Here is a 21,441-nt window from a genome sequence, read left to right as displayed (position 1 = left end):
CCAAGGCAGTACTCGTTTATTGATGTGTCCCTCAGGAAAAAAAATTGGCTTCAAGTTCATGCGACACCTCTGTTTCTGCAACAAAATAACACCTTCTCAATCCAAGATGGAAACAATATGAAAGTTAATTTAAATGTACTTAAAAAATTAAGCTGCTTTATATTAAAACACATTATCAGCTTGATTAGGGAATACAATGATAAATTTGATTAAAATTTTAATTTGGATATATATTGTGCAAATCTCTCACACTAGTAATTACTTCTACACAAGGCAATTACTTCTACAGATGCATAAACAATTGTTTAGACTCAAAGGCAGGATCTCCGATACATTAGTGGACATACTATTCTATTTTAAACAAAGATGTAAGATTATTTAAAGGGCTGAACTGTATTTGTGGAAACTATTTAATGTGTCTATTGGAATGGCACTAAAAGGAAAGCTGGGTTTCCTCTTCTGGCTTAAAGTAATTAAAGGGTAGGGGGATGTCCTGTGTTAGCAAACTCAATCAGCAGTCTAGAATTCATTTTGGAGACATTTCACCTATTACTCCCTCAGTTTTTAAAAGGAAATGTCTTATTTCCTCAGTTTTCAGAGAATGGGTTTGACATTCAATACACCTGTGAACCTAACAGCTACAAAACAAAATAAATTCTTGTGAGGGAAAAGTCTCTCTCAGTGCTACTGAACTCTGTTGGTTTTGATCTCTAAAAACCCCAAATTAGGTTTAGCCAGTGATATTTTTCTAGAAAAAGAGGTGCCGGAACTCACCATGAGCACCTCCCTCATTCTCTTGGAATGGCAATGGCGCCCACCTGAAAGGTGTCAGAACTGAGTCCCAGTGAGCTCCGGATGAAAAAACCTCCTGGGTTGAGCCAACTGGTTGCCTTCCAGATGCTGTATGGCTACTAATTACTAATTAGGCCTGGCCGACATGGCCAATCATCAAGGATGATGGGAACTGTACTGCAGTATCTGGAGGGCATCACATTGGCTAGCCCTGCCCTGAAAGGTTTGGGTTCAGGATATATCAAGGTCCCTACTGTGAACTTACCCATATATAAAAAGGCTCTGCTTCAAGGTCCTGCTGCATATTATATTGAGCAACGGTAAACAATTACCTGAGGCAGATCCTTCTCAGCTCTTAGACTGTGGCACTTCCACTCTAGGGATGTTCACCTTGCCTCACCCTTGTTGGCCTTTTGGCAATGGGTTTTGGCCTAGGGCTTGCCGATCGGAAGGTCACAGTTCGAATCCCCGTGACGGGGTGAGCTCCCGTTGCTCAGTCCCTGCTCCCGCCAAACTAGCAGTTCGAAAGCACATCAAAGTGCAAGTAGATAAATAGGTACCACTCCAGCAGGAAGGTAAACAGTGTTTCCGTGCGCTGGTCTGGTTTTGTCAGAAGTGGCTTAGTCATGCTAGCCACATGACCCGGAAAAACTGCGGATAAACGTTGGCTCCCTTGGTCAGTAAAGTGAGATGAGCGCCGCAACCCCAGAGTCCACGACTGGACTTAACTGTCGGGGTCCTTTACCTTTTTAAAATCCTTTGGTTTCAGCAAGTTTTTGAGAGTTTTAAGTTTACGCTGCTAAGAATTGTAAGCTACCCTGACTACTACACAGGGACTAAAAGGATGCAACAGAAATGTCTGCCTGTCTGTCTCATAAAGTTGGTTGACTCACCAAAGAGTGCTCACAAATGGTTCCTCAGCATCCTGGAAAAAAGTGACAAGTGGGGTACCTGGGCCCCTTGTTGTTCAATGTCTTTATAAATGACTTGGATAAAGGAATTGAAGGGGTGCTAATCAAATTTGCAGACGCCACCAAACTAGGAGGTAGCTAATGCTGCAGAAGACAGAAATGGGATTAAATATGACCTTCACAGATTGGAGAACTGGGCCCAAATTAACAAAATGAATTTCAAAAGGAACAAATGTCAGCTTCTACACTTAGGCAGGAATAACCAACTGAACAAATATAAGTTGATGGACACCTGGTTGACCAACAGTAAAAAGGATCTAGGAGTCATAAAGACCACAAGCTTAACATGAGTCATCAGTGTGATGCAGCAGCAAAAAAAAAGGGTGATGCTATTCTAGGCTGCATCTTCAGAAGTCTAGTGTCCAGATCAAGGGAAGTAATAGTACCACTGTATTCTGCCTTGGTCAGACCACACCTGAAGTACTGTGTCCAGTTCTGGAAGCCATGATTTAAGAACAATATTGATAAGCTGGAATGTGTGCAGAGGAGGGCAACCAAGATGATCAAGAAACTAAGCCTGATGAGGAACAGTTAAGGGAGTTGGGTATGTTTAGCCTGGGAATGAGGAGACTGAGGGGTGGTATGATAGTCATCTTTAAATATGAAGGACTGCCACGTGGAAAATGGAGCAAGCTTGTTTTCTCCTGCTCTGGAGGATAGGACCTGAACCAATGGGTTCAAGTTACAAGAAAGTAGGTTCCGTTCTAAACATCAGGAAGAGCTTCCTGACAGTAAGAACTGTTCAACAATGGAGCAGACTCCCTCGGAAGGTGATGGACTCTCCTTCTTTGGAGGTTATTAAACAGAAGTTGGATGGTCATCTGTTATGGATGCTTTAGTTTAGTTTAGTTTAGTTATTTTAGTTTCATTGCAGGGGACTGGACAAATGACCCTCAGGGTCCCTTTCAACTCTATGATGCTATATATGGTAAATAAAACTAGTTTAATACAACAACTCTGAGCTTTACAGACTCTGATGACAAGCATGAATTGGAGAGGCTGTGCTATAGAACCTGAATTACCGTATGTATGCAACTTATATGCATGTAGCAAGGTGGCTGAGACTCCTCTCGACCACAGACCACCTACACCGGGGCCATGTTTGACAGACAGGCAAGCATGCCCACCTATACATCACCTGGTGCCATTTTGCCTGTGTGGGATGAAATCAAACTACAAGGGAAAAAGCACAGCACTTTGCAATCACTGCAGATCAGTTGATTTTTCAACCCCCCTTTTGGCCCAGCTATCATATACAAGATCAGCTATAGGAAACGTAAGGGTGGCTTGCGCTAAACAGCCTCATGGGCCAAATGGAGAGACTTGGCAGGTCTAATTAAGCCTGCAAGCTGAATGTTTCCCACTGCTGGGCCTATGCTTTCCAATTGCTTGTCCACAAACTTAAGAGTTGTTGGGAAACCACTGGCATACAGCATGAGATGATGATGATGCAGTCAGGGAATTAATGTGGAAACCTGGAGCACATGCAAAAGCCCCTATGAGTACCTGAAGGGCTCTTCAGATCCCTGACTAGGCACTTAGGATACAGACCTGAAAAGCTGTAAAATATTAGCAGATCACAAAACTGAGGAACAACCAATTCTAATGCACTAGTGACTAGGGCTTGGAGTGAACAGCTACTGACATGTATTGCCCTGCTTAACTGTGTTGTTCTCTGGCTTTTATACTGACATAGCCTCTCTGTTTAATCTATAGGGTTTCAGATCCCCAGTTACTCAGTTATGTGGTTTAACAAGTTAGCTTTCCTTACCCTTGACAGAAGACCACCCTTTGCTTGGTAATAAATTGTTTTACAAGTCCAACCTCTTGCTCTCCTATCCACTTGCTCACTGTCTGGAATTCCATTAATAAATTTTATCAGTGAACCTCTTCAGACACAAAGCAGTTACAGGAGGTATGTAGTTTCAGCATTCTCAAAGAACAGAAAATAAATTGTTCAAATGGCAAACAATTCACAGGCTGTGAGTCTATCCAGTTTACTTAGCAGGGTAAAGCAATCAAAATATGTTGGAAGGCATCATCATCTCTCAACGGAATTGTACAAGGAATTCATTTACTCCACACAACATTGTATGAAGTTTTGGAACACTGTCAAATATTAGAACTATTTTAAATTGCATCTGCTAGGTATACTAGAATGCTCGTAATTGGTGATATGCCTTAATATCCTTGTTCACAACCTTACTTTAAAATATTAACAGGTTAACACATTCTGTATTATAATTACAGATTAATTTATCATGAAAGTTTGATCAATGTTAAGATCAGAATTCTAGGTCCATGACATTTAAAATGCCAAAAGGCATTTTAAAGGCACATTTCATCTAAGATATATACAATAGGAGCCACATCTCCCAGCTGAATGTACCATATTTTTCACTCCATAAGACACACTTTTTTCCTCCTAAAAAGGAAGGGGAAATGTCTGTGCGTCTTATGTAGCGAATGTATGGTCCCTGGAACTGAATTGCCTAGGGGCCAAAAGCAGATAGTGCTCTTTTTTTTTACAAAGAGAGAAGGGGGTGTTGAAAGGAAGCCACTGAACAGCTGTTCAGCAAGTGATGGGGAGAGAGATAAGGCTCCCTTTCCAGCCCCACCCCCTTGCCCAGGCCTCCATTGTTGAATGCAGAGGGAGGCTGTTTGTTTCCCCAGCGACATGTGACTGACTGATTAGATTACCTGTCTGGAAACTGTAGAAATGGCTGTAGGACTAGAAACTGCAGAACTGTGAGTTGAACCCCATAAAAACGGGGGTTTCCTCTTTGAAAAAGAAGCTGTACCACTTTGAGCTGATCCTCAAAAAAGCAGGGTTTTTCCCTTTGCAAAAAAGCTGCACCACTTTTAGCTGTTCCTCAAAAAAACAGGGCTTTCCCCCTTTCCTCCTCTAAAAACTAGGTGCATCTTATGGAACAAAAAATACGCTAATATGTGATGTTAAGAAGTCTATGTTAATGAGAAAAATGTGTACTACTTCAATTATGTTCCTGCTTAGAAAGACTCCTTTCTTGCTGTTTAGCAACAGAAAAGTAGCATCGTAGTGTGAAATATCTAGCAGCAAGAAAAACAATTTCTGAATGCCGTGGTTAAAAATATTTACCAATCACAAAGGTCTGGAAATAGCTGGAAATTAACTTTCCATGAACCAGAAGGTAAGCTTAAAATTACACTTATGACCAATGTTAACTACAGCACCAGTTTAGGATATTAATGGAAAAACATCAGAATGTAAGTAGGACCACAGACATTTTCAAGGCAACCTTTTTTTGCCGTTCTCTGGATGTGAATAATCCGCACAGACTTGCAAGCTAGCCAAACAGCAACAAGACTTGTCACATATGCTGACACAGAGAAGTGTAAATCCTCTAATATCTGATGACAAAACCAAACTACACTTTTCTATTCAGTTGCACCGATGACTTTCCATACACACCTGGAAAGTAGTTGAAGCAGCCAATAACTTAGAAACATACTTTGGCAGATGTCTATCTTGGAAACCACCAGAACCATTCATATGCTTCAAGTCAAGCAATGTACTTAAATCATTTGATAATATTAAAGAGACTTCAGCTGTTCGTGCGCTTTCCCAAGCGACGGCACACAACTCATACAAATAATAGCTATTTTATGAGTTAGATTTCTATCCCATCCCTCCTCCATATATAGTGACATATATAGTTCCCCCCACCCCAATATTCTTTTACCATCACAACAACCCTGGTTAGGCTGATAGACAATGAGTGGCTCAATATACTTTGTAGCACAGGGATCTGAATCCATGACTTCTCGAGTCCTAGCCCCATGAACCAACTAGGTGAAGTAGAGCTAAAATAATATATAGCAGGTTGATGTGCTTTGGTTAGTAACAGTGCACCCCACCTGTATAAATTCACAAATAATACACTGTTGTAGACCAGGTAGAAAGGTATACCTTACCCTTTGAAAGTAAGGTTGTTTTTGCTAAAAAGAATCCATGTATTTATCTGTAGTATTTATATAATCACCTCTCAAGAAAATGTTGCCACAAGTGGTGTGTACAAGCTATAAAGTAGCTTATGAAGCTATTTGTAACACATGTGCTACAAACTTTGCTAAAAACTCTGGCTGCCTACACAGTATCAAGCCAAGTTAATGGCTTTATTGTTAGTGTGTAATGCCCCAAACAGCAAGAACTAGCCTACCTGAAGGACTGCCTGTTCCTGTATACACCAACCAGATTACTGCAATCATCTGGAGCATCCACCTTGACTGCACCCCCGTTATTTCATATTACAGTAGTTTATTTATTTCATAAAGCGTACATGCCACCTGACTGTGAAGAACAGCCAAGTGGTTTACAAAAAGAATACAGTAATACAATAAAATTATCAGTAGAAACAGTTTAAAACTACTTAAAACATTCAAACTAATGCATTTCTAAACTAATGCTTAAAGTGCCAGTGCTTTGGAACACTGCTATTCCTTTCATTTGACTTACTGCTTTCTTTTATGAAAAGTAACTCAAACAACTTACCAAGAAAAGGACATACATTAAAACCAACTGGAAACTAAAACAGAGTAAAAGCTGGAAGTTCCCACTGAAATCAGACAGGCACTCAAAGTTCTGATACGCCACTGCCTGCTAAAAGTGTTGGTCATTTGTTCTGCATTTTATTATTTTATAATAATGGTTCTATTGTAAACCACCGTGCTCTTTTTGAATGAGCTGGCACTTTTTAAATACATAAATGAAATAGATAAATAGAAGGTCTTCTAGAACAAAGGTCTTCCATCCTAGAACAAAGGAACAGGTTTCCATGCCTTGTGTCTCCTCGGGTTCAGGCTGGTTTGTCCATGGGCAAAGAGCAACTATTTTATTCATCTGCAGCAACATAAAGCATTGGACATTTTTATCTCACATTTCAAAGATATTCAATGCTTTCCTAAGAAAGCTTTTAAAAAACCACTTGTGGTGGGAATTTAACCTTTTTTTGCCTCCAAAGTCTTCCTCCTCTCTCAAAGTGAAAAATTAAGTTAGGAAATCCAGAATGAGTGATTTTGAGGTCATTTTGCAAACTGTTATTATGGGAACCAGACAGCTGCCATATTTAGAAATCATATTAGTTGGTCCTCAAATGGACAGCATTGGTAGAATGATTTCTGTTCAGGCATGGCTTTGATGAGCTGGTTACCAATATCTGATGTGGTCAAGGCCAAGGGTAGAAATCAAATCAAGGATTTTAGGCAGAGTTGTGATGTTTATTCAGGTTAACCAATGGGTATCATTGCATGACTACCCATAACCACCATCGTTTTGAAGTCTGGGCTTAGTTTATGTTTTGTCTTACATATTCACATCAAGATTTCAGTCCAGTCACAACAGATCTTTATGCATAGGTTTTAATTTAGTCCCACCCACCCACCTGCTGCTGCCACCTATGGCTTATAGGTTGTGCAGGAAAAATGAACTGAAAATGTAAAATAACTTGTTTTCAAATGCTGTAGTATAATGAAACATATTGTGCAAAACAATAGTTTCTATAATGGTTCAAATATTTAAATAATGATACGATAATACAAAGTGGAAAGGGAGCTTTCCAACATTTTCCGACCTATATTCTTGAGCCATCTGGTGGCATGTTTATTTCACTGCAGAGGTATTCAGTATATATTCTTGAACAGGATCTCACCTCTACCCTTCCAGGTGGCAATTTGACATTACAGAATTCACACATAGTAAAATTCAGCAATACTGTGGTAATAAAGCAACATTTCATTTGCTTCTGGAAACCTGCTGTAGGATACTGGTTACACTACAGATGGACTGTTTCAAAAGCTACATTGTGAATCTAAGTGTTTCACAGTAAGCACTGGATATTACCACCTCTCGCAATCTGCGTGATAAATCTGACCATAAACCTTCCTTCTTGGCCTTCTATACCCAGCCCATCTAAACAGAAATATTATTAGTGATTCATTTCTGAAAGAAATAAGCTCTCATATCCAAGATGTAACATAAAATAATTCTCTCTTAAGGGCATGTGAATTATACCATGCCCCAAAAGACTGGACACAGTTCAAAAAGCTAAATATAAATTTTTCTCCTGCTGCCAGTGCTTTCAAGAGAACACATTGAATGCCTTCGCCTATAGTGGTCAACAGGCCTGCAAAAATTGATAATGGGCATTACACTAAAGTAAAGCCCTGATTTTAAAAAAAAACAACTTGCTTCCAATTAAGCTTAGTGTTAAAGGATATTTAGAAGGGCTGTCTCTAAGAACAATGATATAAATAACCATTATATGATTAAGTAATTTCTTAGAATACTGTAGTGCATTATTGAAATCCAGCCTTCAGTCACTTTTTTGTCTTTTGTTCAGTGTTAGGCAAGTTAAATACAGGACCTAATCTCCACTAAAGCCTGTAAACAATAAATAATTTTAAACATGTGGGCATCACATGGAGGCCTATTATGTTGGAAGCTATGGGGCTGACTGAAAGGTAGATAATAGTTCAAATCTGAAGAAGAAAGCTGCATTAGTGCTGTTGTGTAAACTCTTGCACAATAGTTCTTTCAGTGCAATACCACCACAATGGAGCTGCGATCCAGAATTAGAAAAATGATGATGCTCAAATCAATTCACAAAACAGTGATTTTTTTGCAGTGCCAGTCAGAACTTCGCTCATTTTTCCACGCACAGGTTGAAAACAGCTCTTCTGTGATAGGAAGAGCACTTCTGCCAAGGGAAAAACACATTTGGATTCAAACAGGATCCCCTCTTAAATCCAAATCCAGAAAATATTCACTTGGCTTCCAATATCCCTTTCATAGAAAACATAGTCAAGTGTACAGTGGCATGCTGAGCTTCAGGAATTCTTGAAGGGCATTAATTATCCAGTTCCTTGTAGCCAGTCTAGCTACAACCCCAGTTTTGCAACAGACAACTTGAGTTGATTGCAATGTACAGTACTGGGAGACTGGCACGGTAGCTATAGTTGGATGTAACATTAAACCATGGTTAGGCACTACCTGAAAATGGCCAGCCTTCTCCTGAGCTTGCACATGCCTCCTTTCTTCCTCCCCTGTGGCTCAGTAGAGGACCCTGTAACTTTCCAGTACATTCTTAATTGCTTATCACAAACCAAATGAAGTTTGAAGCATTTGCTTGCACTGTTAGTTAACCTCAGCTTGTTGCTTTAACCAAACCAGGGAGCATCATTTAACAATAGTTAACCTCAACAAGCCAGCTTCATAACCAGTAATTTGAAGTTGGCTTGTTTTGAACAATCAGCCCCAAATTTGGATAAAAAACAAGCCCAGGTTAAAAAAAGCAAAAGTTTTCAAATTCACCCTCCCAGCCACACTTGATTTATCAGCAACTTTAGCTTTTAATTACTACAAAACATACAGAAGTTACACAAACATAAATATGATTATACAGGTAGGTAGTCGTGTTGTTCTGCCGTAGTCGAACCAAAAACAAAAAAATCCTTCCAGTAGCACCTTAGAGACCAACTAAGTTTGTTATTGGTATGAACTTTCATGTGCATACCGTATTGGCCTGAATATAAGCCTCACTTTTTCCCAAAATTCCAACTGTGAATAGTTAAAGTACGGCTTAAATTTGCGACCTTACAAAAAAATGGCTTTTATGATATCACTGCTGAAACAGACATACGGTAAAACAGAACGGGTTTGAGTGCCTGTGGAATTTTAAGGGAGTGGCTTATATTTGGGTATTGTCTTTCCCCCCCTTAAATTTTAAAGGTGTGGCATATATTCAGGTGCAGCATGGCAATCACACTTAGACAGTTATGACATAAATTGATATTGACATAATTAATATGACAGGAAAAATCAACCAACAAATGACACCAATCAACAACCCTGGAGGCTTTGGGAGTCACATGGATATAAATTTATATCAATGAAAATAGCCTATATTTATTAACACTTTCCAAATTTTATTCAGTAACTTTAAGAGTCAGTGACTGACACACCCCTCTGAGCTACTAAAGGTTTTGCTGAAGATTGCAAATTCCACACAAGTTCTCTTTTCTTACAGTGTACCTTGTTAACATTTTATTTACCCAGGCATTTGCCTCTTATTTGAGTGTTGGTTAGTTCTGGTATAGTTCTTCCTGATGATTTGAAACAGTTTGATGAGGCTTTAAAAAATGGTATAGGATATATTTCTAAACATTGATATTTATATTGATGTTTGACTTGTATTTTCTTTACATTGTTAGACTTATAGGTGCTCCTACTGGAAGAAGGGCAAGGGGCAAAAATGATGTATAAATAAATATAATAAAACCATTAATGGTTATAGAAATTTATAACCATTAATGGTTATAACCATTAATGGTTATAACCATTAATGGTTATAGAAAATAATATTTAAAATTTCATTGGTTTATAACACAAGTTACATTCACTTCCAGAAGACTGAGAATTGGACTTTGTCTTATTCTTCTAAACATCAATAAAGTCAACCATTGCCCATACCTCTTACCCTTATCTTTGCTTGGATAATTTGACTTAACTGATAGGGAAGTCATATACAATTGTTAAAGTAGTTTAAAATAACTTGCTTTTATAGTAATACATAGAAATAAGGTTGACTGAGCCTCATGAAAAGATATTTCATTACCTGTGGGCTAATATTGGGTAACCCAGCGTCTCCCCCCTTTCTTTTCTTCTTAACTAGTGTTAATAGCAGCAAATAACTCTGATAACCTTAGTAAAAAAAAAAATTGTCACATTGGAAAGAGGTTAATAATAGATTAATACTTATTTTCATTTGTCAATATTTTTGCTCAGTGGCTTTCAATACCATCCAAAGTGGTTCCTTCTGGACTGTTTGTCTGGATCAGACAATATTTAGTGAAGTTACAAATGAATTATGAGAATGAGAGTGATTCTCATGATTTCTTCCTCCTTTGGGAAATCAAACAGCCTGGTGGAAGTCTTCAAAATATTTGCTAACTACCTAGAAATAGAAGATGTCAGGTACCAGCTGAAATGACTCCTGTCTCCAGAAATTACGTGGAGTGAAGTGAGACTGGCCTTCTTCATCAGAAAAGTCTGTCCTGGCAGAACATTTGCTTGTAAATACCTAAAGATATGCAAACCCTCTGAATCAGACACAACAACTCTATAGATGGGCAGTTAATAACTTATTTTCTTCACCAATTAAGATGTGTTTTCTCCATCTATATTTTAAATCCGGGGAAGAGCTTCTTTTGGGTCTCTTGATTAAATCTTTCAGAAATAATCAAGCCAAGAGAAACATTTGCTGTTTCCCACTCCTTCCAACATGCCATGTTATGCATCATACAACAGGTCAGCATTTAGTACATATTAAGGTTTTGTGATGAACACAGAAGCAAACTCACTAAAGTCCTGGAGTCTCAGTGAAACCTTATAGGAAAGGGGGAAAGCAGGATAGATGGGAATTAGTTTGCAACAACCACTGAAGTACATAGAATTCAAAACTGAAAAAGGCAAACAGGCAAATATGTTCCCCCCATGTTTTTCACCCAAAACCACATACTTTGTTTTAAGTTACAACCCTAACAACATTTTACTAGGTGTCCTTCATTTTTCCATAGTTGCTAGTCAGCCAGTAACAGACAGCAACTTTGCTCTCCCTCAATTAGTTTGGAAGTGAGAAGCCAAAAGTAAAGTACTTTTAAAAAGCATCTGGTCCTCCTCTGATAGAATATGCACAACTATTTCTGACCTCATAATCCAAAACAGGGGTGTCTAGATTTTGAGATGAGAGCAATTAGCTGCATTTAAGAACTAATTCACTGATGAACAAACTGGAATACAAAAGTTCTTTCCTTCTCATATTGTAGGTATAGAGACTTGTGAGATAAATTGTTTGCAGACTTTATAGGCTACAAACATACATACCTAAACCAGCTCTGGATTCAGAATAAAGGACACAATTTTGAACCCTATCATCAAAAACTGTAATGAGTTAATGTGTTGCCTTGCCACAAAGCATTAACAGTTTCTATTCAAATACTGTATTTACTCAAGTCTAATTCACCATAGAGTCTAATGTGCACCTCAATTTTCAGAACCTTGAAACCCCCAAGAAGTATTCACTGACAAATGTAAGTGTGCCATCAAATCTAATGTGCACCTTAATTTTCGCAACATAATTTAGCCAAAAAAGGCGAGCATTAGATTCAAGTAAATACGGTATATGAATAATATGAACAAAATATTTTATAGACCAACTGTCTTCAACACTTACAAATAATTTTTACTAATACAGTAGTTGTTTTCATTTGATACATATAATGAGGTATCACTGAAATTCTGGTAAAATTTGTATTATTTGCATAGGGATAAATCACAACTTGAGCAGTAGAAGAGAAACTATTTTTCATGCTTGTTTTTAGATTCCTTGTGTCTAAAGTCAAAACCGAAATTAGTTGGTGCAGAGTCACAGCAATCACAGTGAAACCTTAAAATAAGCATGGAACAAATATGAGAAGAGGGTAAAGCAAGACAGAGTAAAAGAAGTACATAAAGTATTCCTTCCACAAGCAAAAAAGAATGGTCACAATCTGTAGCACTAGATTCTCAAATCTAAGAATTAAACATGACTATTCCCTTCTTTTACCGTATGTTTGTAAGACACCCTTCGGTAACAAACAATATTTATAATCAAACCCTCAAAACCTGGTAGTCTTCCTTCTAGCAGCCAGGCTTCCGATTCCTGGCTAGTACAGACTCATGAGTTTCCTAAAATATTTAACACACACACATATCATACATTATACACAAACCAGCAAGAAATCCACCTTCGACTTGCATAACACCTTTCATCTCACCATACTGCAGAAGCTAATTGATTTTATACAGCACATTGTTTAAAAAGTACCAAGATTCTTTAGCACTCCAGGAAAACACTGAAGTAACTGTAGCACTTCTGTATCCAGCATACCTGAGCAACTCTAAACCAGTTTTAAAGAAATCAAGTTTCATAAAAGGAAGTGTATCTGCCCTGTCTAGACACCAAATTAAGGAACATTCCTCCCATTTCTATTTAAAATATACCGGTAGGTTATATCTAACACATAGCAAGTACAGTTGTTTAGCAAAAAAAAAAAAAAAAACCACCACCCAACCTAAAACTTTAAATGTTAACTATTTATTTTCCTTCATATGTGACAGTATTGTAGATATATTCCCTCAAAATAATATTTCTTTCTTTGTTATATTGGTTCCCAGCCCTTTCCAAAAATTAGTCTTATCTAAAAACAAAAACAAAACAAAAATATTACACACAAACATTAAATAAAATACAGTGTCAGATGCAAAAGGGAAAAAACACATCCATCTATCCCCATTTCGGCCTGGGTGAAAAGTTGCATCTTGGCACACCACAGAAATGTGTACAAAGTATGTGTGGGGCACACAATCAAGGGAAATTTTATAACTTGGGAGCCACTACTAAGAAGGCTCTTCCACATGCTGCCACTTCTTAAACCTCTGAGGGTGGCTGAATTGCTAACAGAGACCCTATGCCTTTTCTATTTTGGTTTGTGTGGGGTGAGGTGATCTGCCTGGCATATGGGAACGCAGCTGCTTAGGGCTTTATATTTCAAAGACCAAGACCTTGACTAGGGCCTAAAAGTGGACAGGGAGGCAGTGAAGTTCCCTCAGAAGAGGTGTTACGCAAGCTCTCCCAATCACACCTTGTGAGTATCCTTGCAGCTGAATTCCACGCCATCTTGAAGGGAAGCCCCATATAGAACACTCTGCAATTATTCAGAGGAGAAGTTACTAGAGCATGGATTACAGTTGCCAAGCCTTCTCTCTCCAGGAAGGGCTACAGCTGAGCATCAAGTGACAGAGTGGATCAAGCAGCACAAATTCTTAAAGCTTCCTGGGATATGGTCAGTGGACAGCGCACCCACAAGACTGGTTCTCTATGCCTAAATCTACCCCCAAACCTGTAGTTGTTTAAATAGCAGCTGTTGATGGTATATCCAATGGAAAAAGATGATCAATCATTGACTGCTTCTAAAAAGTGGTTGGACAGGGATTAGTTTACTGGCATGTGGCTCAGCCTATATACAGTCATACCTCATGTTGCGTCCGCTTCAGGTTATGTCTTTTCAAGATGCGTCCCGCAGCAACCCAGAAGTACTGGAATGGTTACTTCTGGGTTTTGCCATTTGCGCATGAGCAGAAGCGCTAAATCATGCCGCGCGCAGATGCTGCGCTTCTGGATGTGAACGCTTCGAGTTGCGGATGTGCCTCTGGGATGGATTACGTCCGCAACTCGAAGTTCCACTGTACCAATAAACAAAGCTGATGCTTATCTTAAGTAAACTAAGGAGAGGTCTCTTTCTTAACTGAAGGAAACTTGAAAGGTGTTTAGGAAATCAGGGAAGAAATGATAAATTTCTCCCTTGTTTTCTAAATATTTGAAAAAAAAAATTCTTATTTTCAATCACTCGTAAATGAATTGTGAAGAATATATTCATTCCTTCAAGGGGAAAACATATTAGGATAGCAATCAAGGCACATGCAGTTCCTTCTTTTTCATTTGAAATGTTTCAAGTATTAGTAATACTTTCATAGCAAAGTAAGTTGCATTTATGGCCTGTTTGACATTTACTTTGTGCCCTCCAGATTTGTTGGACTGCAACTCCGATCATCGTGGCCAGTGGTCAGAAATGATAATAAGCCCAACAACATCTGGAGGACCACAGGTTCCCCAGTGTTTAGGCACTACCAAAACACATTCACAATGACTTAGAGATCTGCTTTAAAAGGGAAAAAAGAGATCAGTTAACACATAAATAAGCTGGAGCAGTTCCATCACTACAAAACTGCTCTTATTCTAACCAGCCAATTCTTCGGCTACAGCACCTAGTTCATTGTACATTTTATTTTGTTATTTTAAATAATGTAGGATTAATTTTCTGTTAAAAGGGTTTCGGTATTTTACATTTATATAAAAAAGGAAGAAGATGCATTAGAAAATAAAAAGATGCCCTTGCTACAAGAAGCCATAAATGTGTGATTTGTTCAACTTGGACATTCTTAGCACATACAAAACACAATTGAGAAGTGAGAAAATAAAAAAATAAGTATTTAAAACACACACACAATAATTCAATGGTATACTTATTGAACAAAGCCTAGTGGAAATTTGTCTAGAGTAACTCAATTACAGGAAGTCAGGCATTAAGATATGAATTGAATTTCAGTTATCTGAGTGGCTTCAGTTATCTGGGGCAACCCAACCAGATGGGTGGGTTATAAATAATAAAATCATCATCATCATCATCATCATCATCTGCAGTGACATCAACATAACAGCTTGGTATAATATATTCCTATCCAGGAAGTGAAATCTTATTTGACTCTAGGAAACTAAGAGGCTGCCTTGCATTGTGTCAAACCATTGGTCCAACTAGCTCAGTACTGTCCACTCCGACTTGCATCAGTTCTCCAGGGTTTTAGGCAGGAATCTTATCCAGCCATATCTGGAGATGCCAGGGACTTAACCTGGGACCCTCTGCATGCAAGGCAGATGCTGTGCCACTGAGCAATGGTGATCAAAAGTTGATTGTGTTGTGACCAGTACTTGGGCTGCCACAGGAAGAATCAAATTCCTGAATTCGACACAGAAGCAAAGCAGACCCTTCAGACCAGTCAGCAGCTCAGGTGTGACTCAGTGGTGTGCAGTGAAATTTTTCATAGGGGAATAGTTAGAGCCAGAGGTGCCAGCTTGCGAGGGTGATGGGGAGGGGAAATGTCACACAGGCTTTGGTGAGGAGGCACCAGGCCTCTGACAAGATGCTGGAGACCTCCTGCTTCCTTCCCAAAGCCGGGTGGGCTTTGGGAAGGTGGCAGAAGGGCCCTTGGACCCCTCAGAGCATTGCATCTCCCTCCGTAAGTCAAACAGAAGATTTCCAGGTTTGGAAGGAGACACCGCTGCCAGGGGGACATTTATGGGACTAGCCTAGTCCCTCTAGTCCACTGACGGCACACCACTGGAAGACTCTCATATTCCGCATGTACTGCACAGTGGCCATCTTTCCAGTGACTGGAGTCCAGGGGTGGGGAAGAAGGGAGTTTTGGAGTCACTGCTGCACTTTGTGCTTGTCACTGAACAAAAGCTACATTGAGGAACAATGGCAAATCTAGAGGAGCTGCACCTTCTCTGCTCCAAATATGCACATTGCTGGGCCATACTAGCTTTAAACCCAGAATTCTTACTCTCTCCACCACAGCACCACATCTGCTACTATTCCAGATAGTGAAGGGTTTTCGGTTTGTTTTGTGGTAAGCAAAAACTGAGACCTAGGAGCTTAAATACTATACTTCTGCGTATCTGCCCAGTAATGCACCCAAAGCCCTTAAAAGAAAAAAAATGAATGTGGGGTGGGGTGAAGTAATACATAAACACTAATCTGTTTGGAGTATATTAGAAGGTTAATGTTTAATACAATTTTTGACCAAACTGGTTTGTCAACTCCATGAGTGCTCTAGAATGCCAGTGTTCTTATTGCGACTGTCAGAGGCCCTCTGTACATTTATGTATGTGATCAAGTCTGATTGCTTATAGTAATGCTGCTTTAACAAACCATAGACAGCCAATTTACATGGCAGGTACTGTACTGTATTAGAAAACCTACTTCTTTGGTAAACTATATCCATCTGTAGAACAATTACAAATGTGCTGTTTGAAAAACTACTTGATTTGTTAACTGTAACAATGTCTCTTAGTAATTGGAAACAAATGTGTTTTTACCAGTAACAAAGTTAATATTTTATGTTTTTAAACATTTACTTGTTGCTAATGTATTCCTTCTTCTTCACGATCCTAGAAGGCTTCTTCAATACTGTATTTTATTGAAATATTATGAATAAACTTTGGTTAGCTTAGATTGTATCGAATCCTTTCCATCAAGTGAAATACACGACTGCTGAATCTCAAGACTAAACGTTTAGCACAATGGAGATAAAGGAAAAAGCTAAATCAGCTTGAATGAGAACAACATTTCATCAAGCATATTCTGTGGCCCGGTTGAAGTCCTCATGAAACCATCTAGGACACAAGGAGCTAGTTGGGGGCAGAGTGTTCGTGCTGTCATATGTTAGCTTCAGAATGAAAATTCAGGCTTACCACAAAGTCAGAATTCCCCATTATATCCAAATGCGAACTTTAGCATATTGCCAGTTAACAAATCAGGAAATTATCCCAGGATTATTTGGTGTACCTATCATATAAACTTTGAGTACTCTCTTAAAATGTCAAATGCTAAAACAAATATGTAACTTCCGTGCAGGTATAACTATAACCTTGGAGCCCAGAAGGATGTAATACAGTTAGGGGTGGACTAATCTAGTTTCTTGTCATGCACCTTGGAAAAAGGCCTTGGTTTTTTCCAGGGTGAAATGAGTCTAGAGTTATAGAAAATAGTATGAAATATTAAGTGGTTTGGAGTGGTATGAGGGAGCATACAGGTGAGTAATGTAATTGAAAAAGAGAAAAGTGTGAGTTGAGGGGATAACTAGATACTTGAAGCCAATATGAAAAGTGAGTGCCACCCACAACAGTGCAATATACATCTGAGTAAACATGTAGAAGATGGGAATGACCACGAATTATGGCTCCCTGACATATTTTCAAATTTGTCACTGTTACACTTCATACTTGTGAGACAGAGCCACAAAATTAAAGTTTTAGTACATGAATTTCTGAATATGTATACTTTTGTGCTTCCAGCGGGTTTACAATACTGATTATAATCTTGTCAAACACTTTATACTGCTGGACATCCGGTGCATATCCTGTTATAGGCAAACAGTACCAGCGATAACATATTGTAATCTTGAATATGTCATGCAAGGAACCCTAGCCAGTTTGCATTTCACAATAAGTTCCGCAATTCTGTCTAACAGGAATGGGTTGTATCCAAAGCATCATCAGCAAGGTTCTGCTGGTGCAGCAGCACTTATGTTTCCTCTTCTGTCCCCACACTCTCCCCAAATAATCTTTGGAGGGTCTCCCAACCCTCTGTAGCTAATTTTGAAGGCACAGACAGGAGGAGAGGAAGGCAAGGTTCCTTCCCACTAGAATGAGTTATGTGTGCTAGCAGAACATGAGTGTTGGATACCACTCAGTGTATTTTTTAAAAGAACTAAGCTGTTGTATGTAGTTCCAGCTGGAGATGGCATAACATTACACTCCATTCAGATGGTCTGCTGAGAGATTGTAAAACCATGAAAATAACTGTGATTTAATTTTTATGACAATAGAGATACAGGTCATTTTGATGAGGGTTGGATTATCTAATAGATTAACAAAGTATTGGTCTAGGCCCCATGACTTTGACATGTTGCTGGTGCTGTCTGTTAACATTCCCCTTATAATTAAACAAATAAATAGTTATCTTTGGGTGCAATCCAACTAATTTACATATATTGGATTAGGTCCAGACTTAGGCTACAATCCTAACTCCACTTACCAATGGAGTACACCCCATTTAATTCAATAAGATGTACTTCTGAGTAGATATGACTAGTTTTATACTGTAAGTTATATGTAGACTAGACCCATTGAAACCAGTGGGATTTAAGTTAGTCATGACTAACTTAAATCACCTTGATTCAATTGATCTTCTCTAAGCATGACCAAGTGAGCAATCCAAACTCCTCCCCCATCCAACTAGGATTTTACAGAGTGATGGCCATCATCATATCCACAGCATCAAGCCACCCAATTGGTAAGCAGTAGAGACTGTGTGGAGGAACACCCTGCCCAATCCACACACAGACCCCTCAGCTTGGCACATAAGGGATTCTCAGAACCTGCTAACAAAAACAGGCACATCCATCACATTAGAAATGCAAATTATGGCTATTAAAATATTTTAAGAATGAGTTATGTATATATCTTGACTAATAGAACTAAAGTTTATTAAGTGGTCTGCAGCAGACAAAAGGGAGGGAAAGGAAAAATGCTATATATTGTAGTCACTTGCCTTCACTGTAACACCTGCTGATTAGCAGCTTTCCCTTCAAAATAAAAGCAGCAATGTTAAGCACACTTTTTAAAAAGTGTATTTAACATACAACATACCCTGACTATAACAGGCTGCAGACAGTCCAGTTCTTCAGTTCTTGCAACTACTAAAAGAACAAGAGACTAGTGGCACCATAGAACTGAGTGCACACTTATGGTTTATTTCGCACATTATGCATTTTTACTCAGAACAAGCTCTTCCACATAGAGACTATACTGCAATTATAACAAGACAATAAAAATGTGTGTGGGGGGGTGTACATATGCAGTATTTAATATAACATTTTATGAAAGAGGTCACCCACAACTCAGAGCTAACTGAATCATAGAGCTGGAACACAAGGATCATCTAGTCCAACCCCCTACATGGGACTCAAACCCACAACCTTAAGTGTCTCATGAGTCATGCTCTACCAACTGAGCAACCCTTCAGTAATAAAGCACATGTCTTGTATAAGGTCCAGTTACCGGCATCTCCAGTTGAAGGATCTCAAGTAGACTCCTGGTGGCCGCTTGACATCTCACATAGCTGCTAGCAAGCACCTATACGTCCACCATAGACACATTTAGCCTTGAAACTCTAACTGCACTGGTGCGATTAGTATTTCAGGTTCAGGTTTCACAAAGGAAACGTATCACATCAGTTCAGTCAAACTCCTTTGCACTGATTCCCCTCTCCCTTTCCTCCCCCATCGTCAAATTCAGTTTTGGTAAGGCAGATGTTCCATGACACCTTCCGCAACAGAAATAAACAGGTCAGGTGAGACTAGGCTTAATCATCATCACCACCATCATCACCATCAGTGCTTTGTTTCTGGGGGGACGCATACCCCTAAACATTTTGTGAATCTTTGCACTTTTGCCCATTTACTGCATTTGTTTTTCCCAATTTGAACTATAAAATGGTGATTTTCTTGAGTCAAAATGTGAGTACCCCTAAACATTTTCTTTTTAGAAAAGATAATAAATAATAATAATAGGCTGGGGCCGAGCTGCACTTACCTGGCCCGTGATGCCAGTGACGAGGGCGACTTTCCTTGGGCTCATATCTGCACAGTTCTCTGTCGCCAAGCTCGAGCAGGTGTCTTCCTGCTGCTGCTGCTGGGGATGTGCCATGGCCCTGGCAGGGGAGGGGCTGCAGGAGTTTACAGAGTGGCACACAAGGGAAAGGAAGGAGCGGCGTGGCAGCGTGTAAGCTGTTGCTGCGGAGGAGGCGTGTTGCCCAACGCGCTAGTTTCGAGGGCAGCAGCAGCAGCAGCAACCAAGTCTCCTCAGCTGCACTTACAGCGGCACTTGCAGGCTCCAGGTAGATGGGGCATCACCTGTTACCTGGACAGGGTGGGTGGGCTCAGCTGGCTTCCATGGCCGGATACCTGCTTTGCCCAGGTGCCCATTGGATACAAAAGGCCACCTCACCTCGACCAAAAAATTAAAGGTTTCTCGTTCAGGGCGGGAAGGTCGGGGCCAACATGCATGGGGAGCCTGTGGGGAAGGCTCGGGTGTGTGTCTTTACACCTGCCCCCCACTCTCTCCCTCCTTTTTGCCCCCTAGGTAAAGGTGAGCGCGCCTCAGGTGCTCCTTTCCCTTTTGCCTCCCCTCTGCACTTCCCCCTCCGGAACTCTGCAGCGGGGTCCCCTTAAGAAAAGCACGCACACGAGGGGATATAAGGTGAGGGACCGGCCGGCCGGCCTCGTTCTTCTTCCCCCGCGCACTCCGTTTCCGCTTCTTGAAAAACAGCGGCAGGCGCCTCCTCCGTCAGCCAACCACGAGAGGCGCCGCTCTTGCTCCCCTCCCCTCCCTCGAGGAAGGAGGAGGCGGGCGAGTCATCACCGTGCGGCGAAAGGTTTGTTAGAAACGAGAGATGGGCGGCGATTGGGTGACGTGGAGGAGGAGGAGGAGGAGGGAGGGAGGGGCTGCTGAGGGCTCGCCACAGCCGGTTTTGCTCAGGCTGAAGGAGCGCGGACGGGAGGGGGGCGGAGCCAGAAGAGAGGCCTTCCTGGGTTTTGATGACGCGAAGGGAGGGAAGAGAGTCCGCGCGTCCTTGATGGGTCCGGAATAGGAAGCGTGAGGGAGCTGGGAGGTTGAGACTCAGCGCCCTCTGCGAGCGGAGGAGTAAACTGCAGGCCAGGGAAGTTTTTCATGTTTTTTGAAGTTGTGTCGGTAAGATTTTGGGGTATCACGTGGCGGGACAGATTCTGAAACAAAGGTGTGCACTCCCAAGCCCGCATTCCCAGCATGTTCGCACTCCTGTCTCAGCGACGTCTGCACTGGCTTGGTCATGTCCACAAAATGGAGAGTTGTTGAGCTTTCTTTAGTTTTGCCAAATCGCAAAAAAAAAAACGTTTTTGAGATAAATCAGCAAAAAAGAAGAAGAAAAGACACTGCCAACATAGGCTGCCATAAGTCCGGGTTTTCCCGGATATAGGCTAAGGTTCATTTGTGTCTGGACACTACTGCACTACTGGGAACAGCATTATTGTCTGGGGAAATCCCGACATATGGCAACCCTATTTTAGCCAACTTTAGCCCATTTAAGTCTGCTTACCCAACATAGCCCACTTAAGTCCCCTTAGCCCACTTGGCTAAAATTGCTAAGTGGGGATTTAAAT

The 21,441-nt window shown here is 40.3% G+C and overlaps 1 protein-coding gene across 1 annotated transcript in view; it reads right to left on the bottom strand.

Annotated features, from left to right (window-relative positions):
- GMDS (GDP-mannose 4,6-dehydratase) overlaps window positions 1–20,006 on the bottom strand; it is a 255,966-nt gene extending 235,960 nt beyond the window's left edge. The window contains exon 1 of the mRNA XM_033154463.1: window positions 19,835–20,006. Coding sequence (XP_033010354.1) covers window positions 19,835–19,948 — 114 coding nt within the window. The 5' untranslated portion in view covers window positions 19,949–20,006. The remainder of the gene's footprint in view (window positions 1–19,834) is intronic.
- Window positions 20,007–21,441: the final 1,435 nt, after the last annotated feature.

Source organism: Lacerta agilis, chromosome 7 (genome assembly GCF_009819535.1).
Source record: "Lacerta agilis isolate rLacAgi1 chromosome 7, rLacAgi1.pri, whole genome shotgun sequence".
In the NCBI taxonomy this organism is placed as follows: Eukaryota; Metazoa; Chordata; class Lepidosauria; order Squamata; family Lacertidae; genus Lacerta; species Lacerta agilis.
Note: the sequence above shows the minus strand (reverse complement) of the source record. Positions and strands in the feature narration are given on the sequence as shown.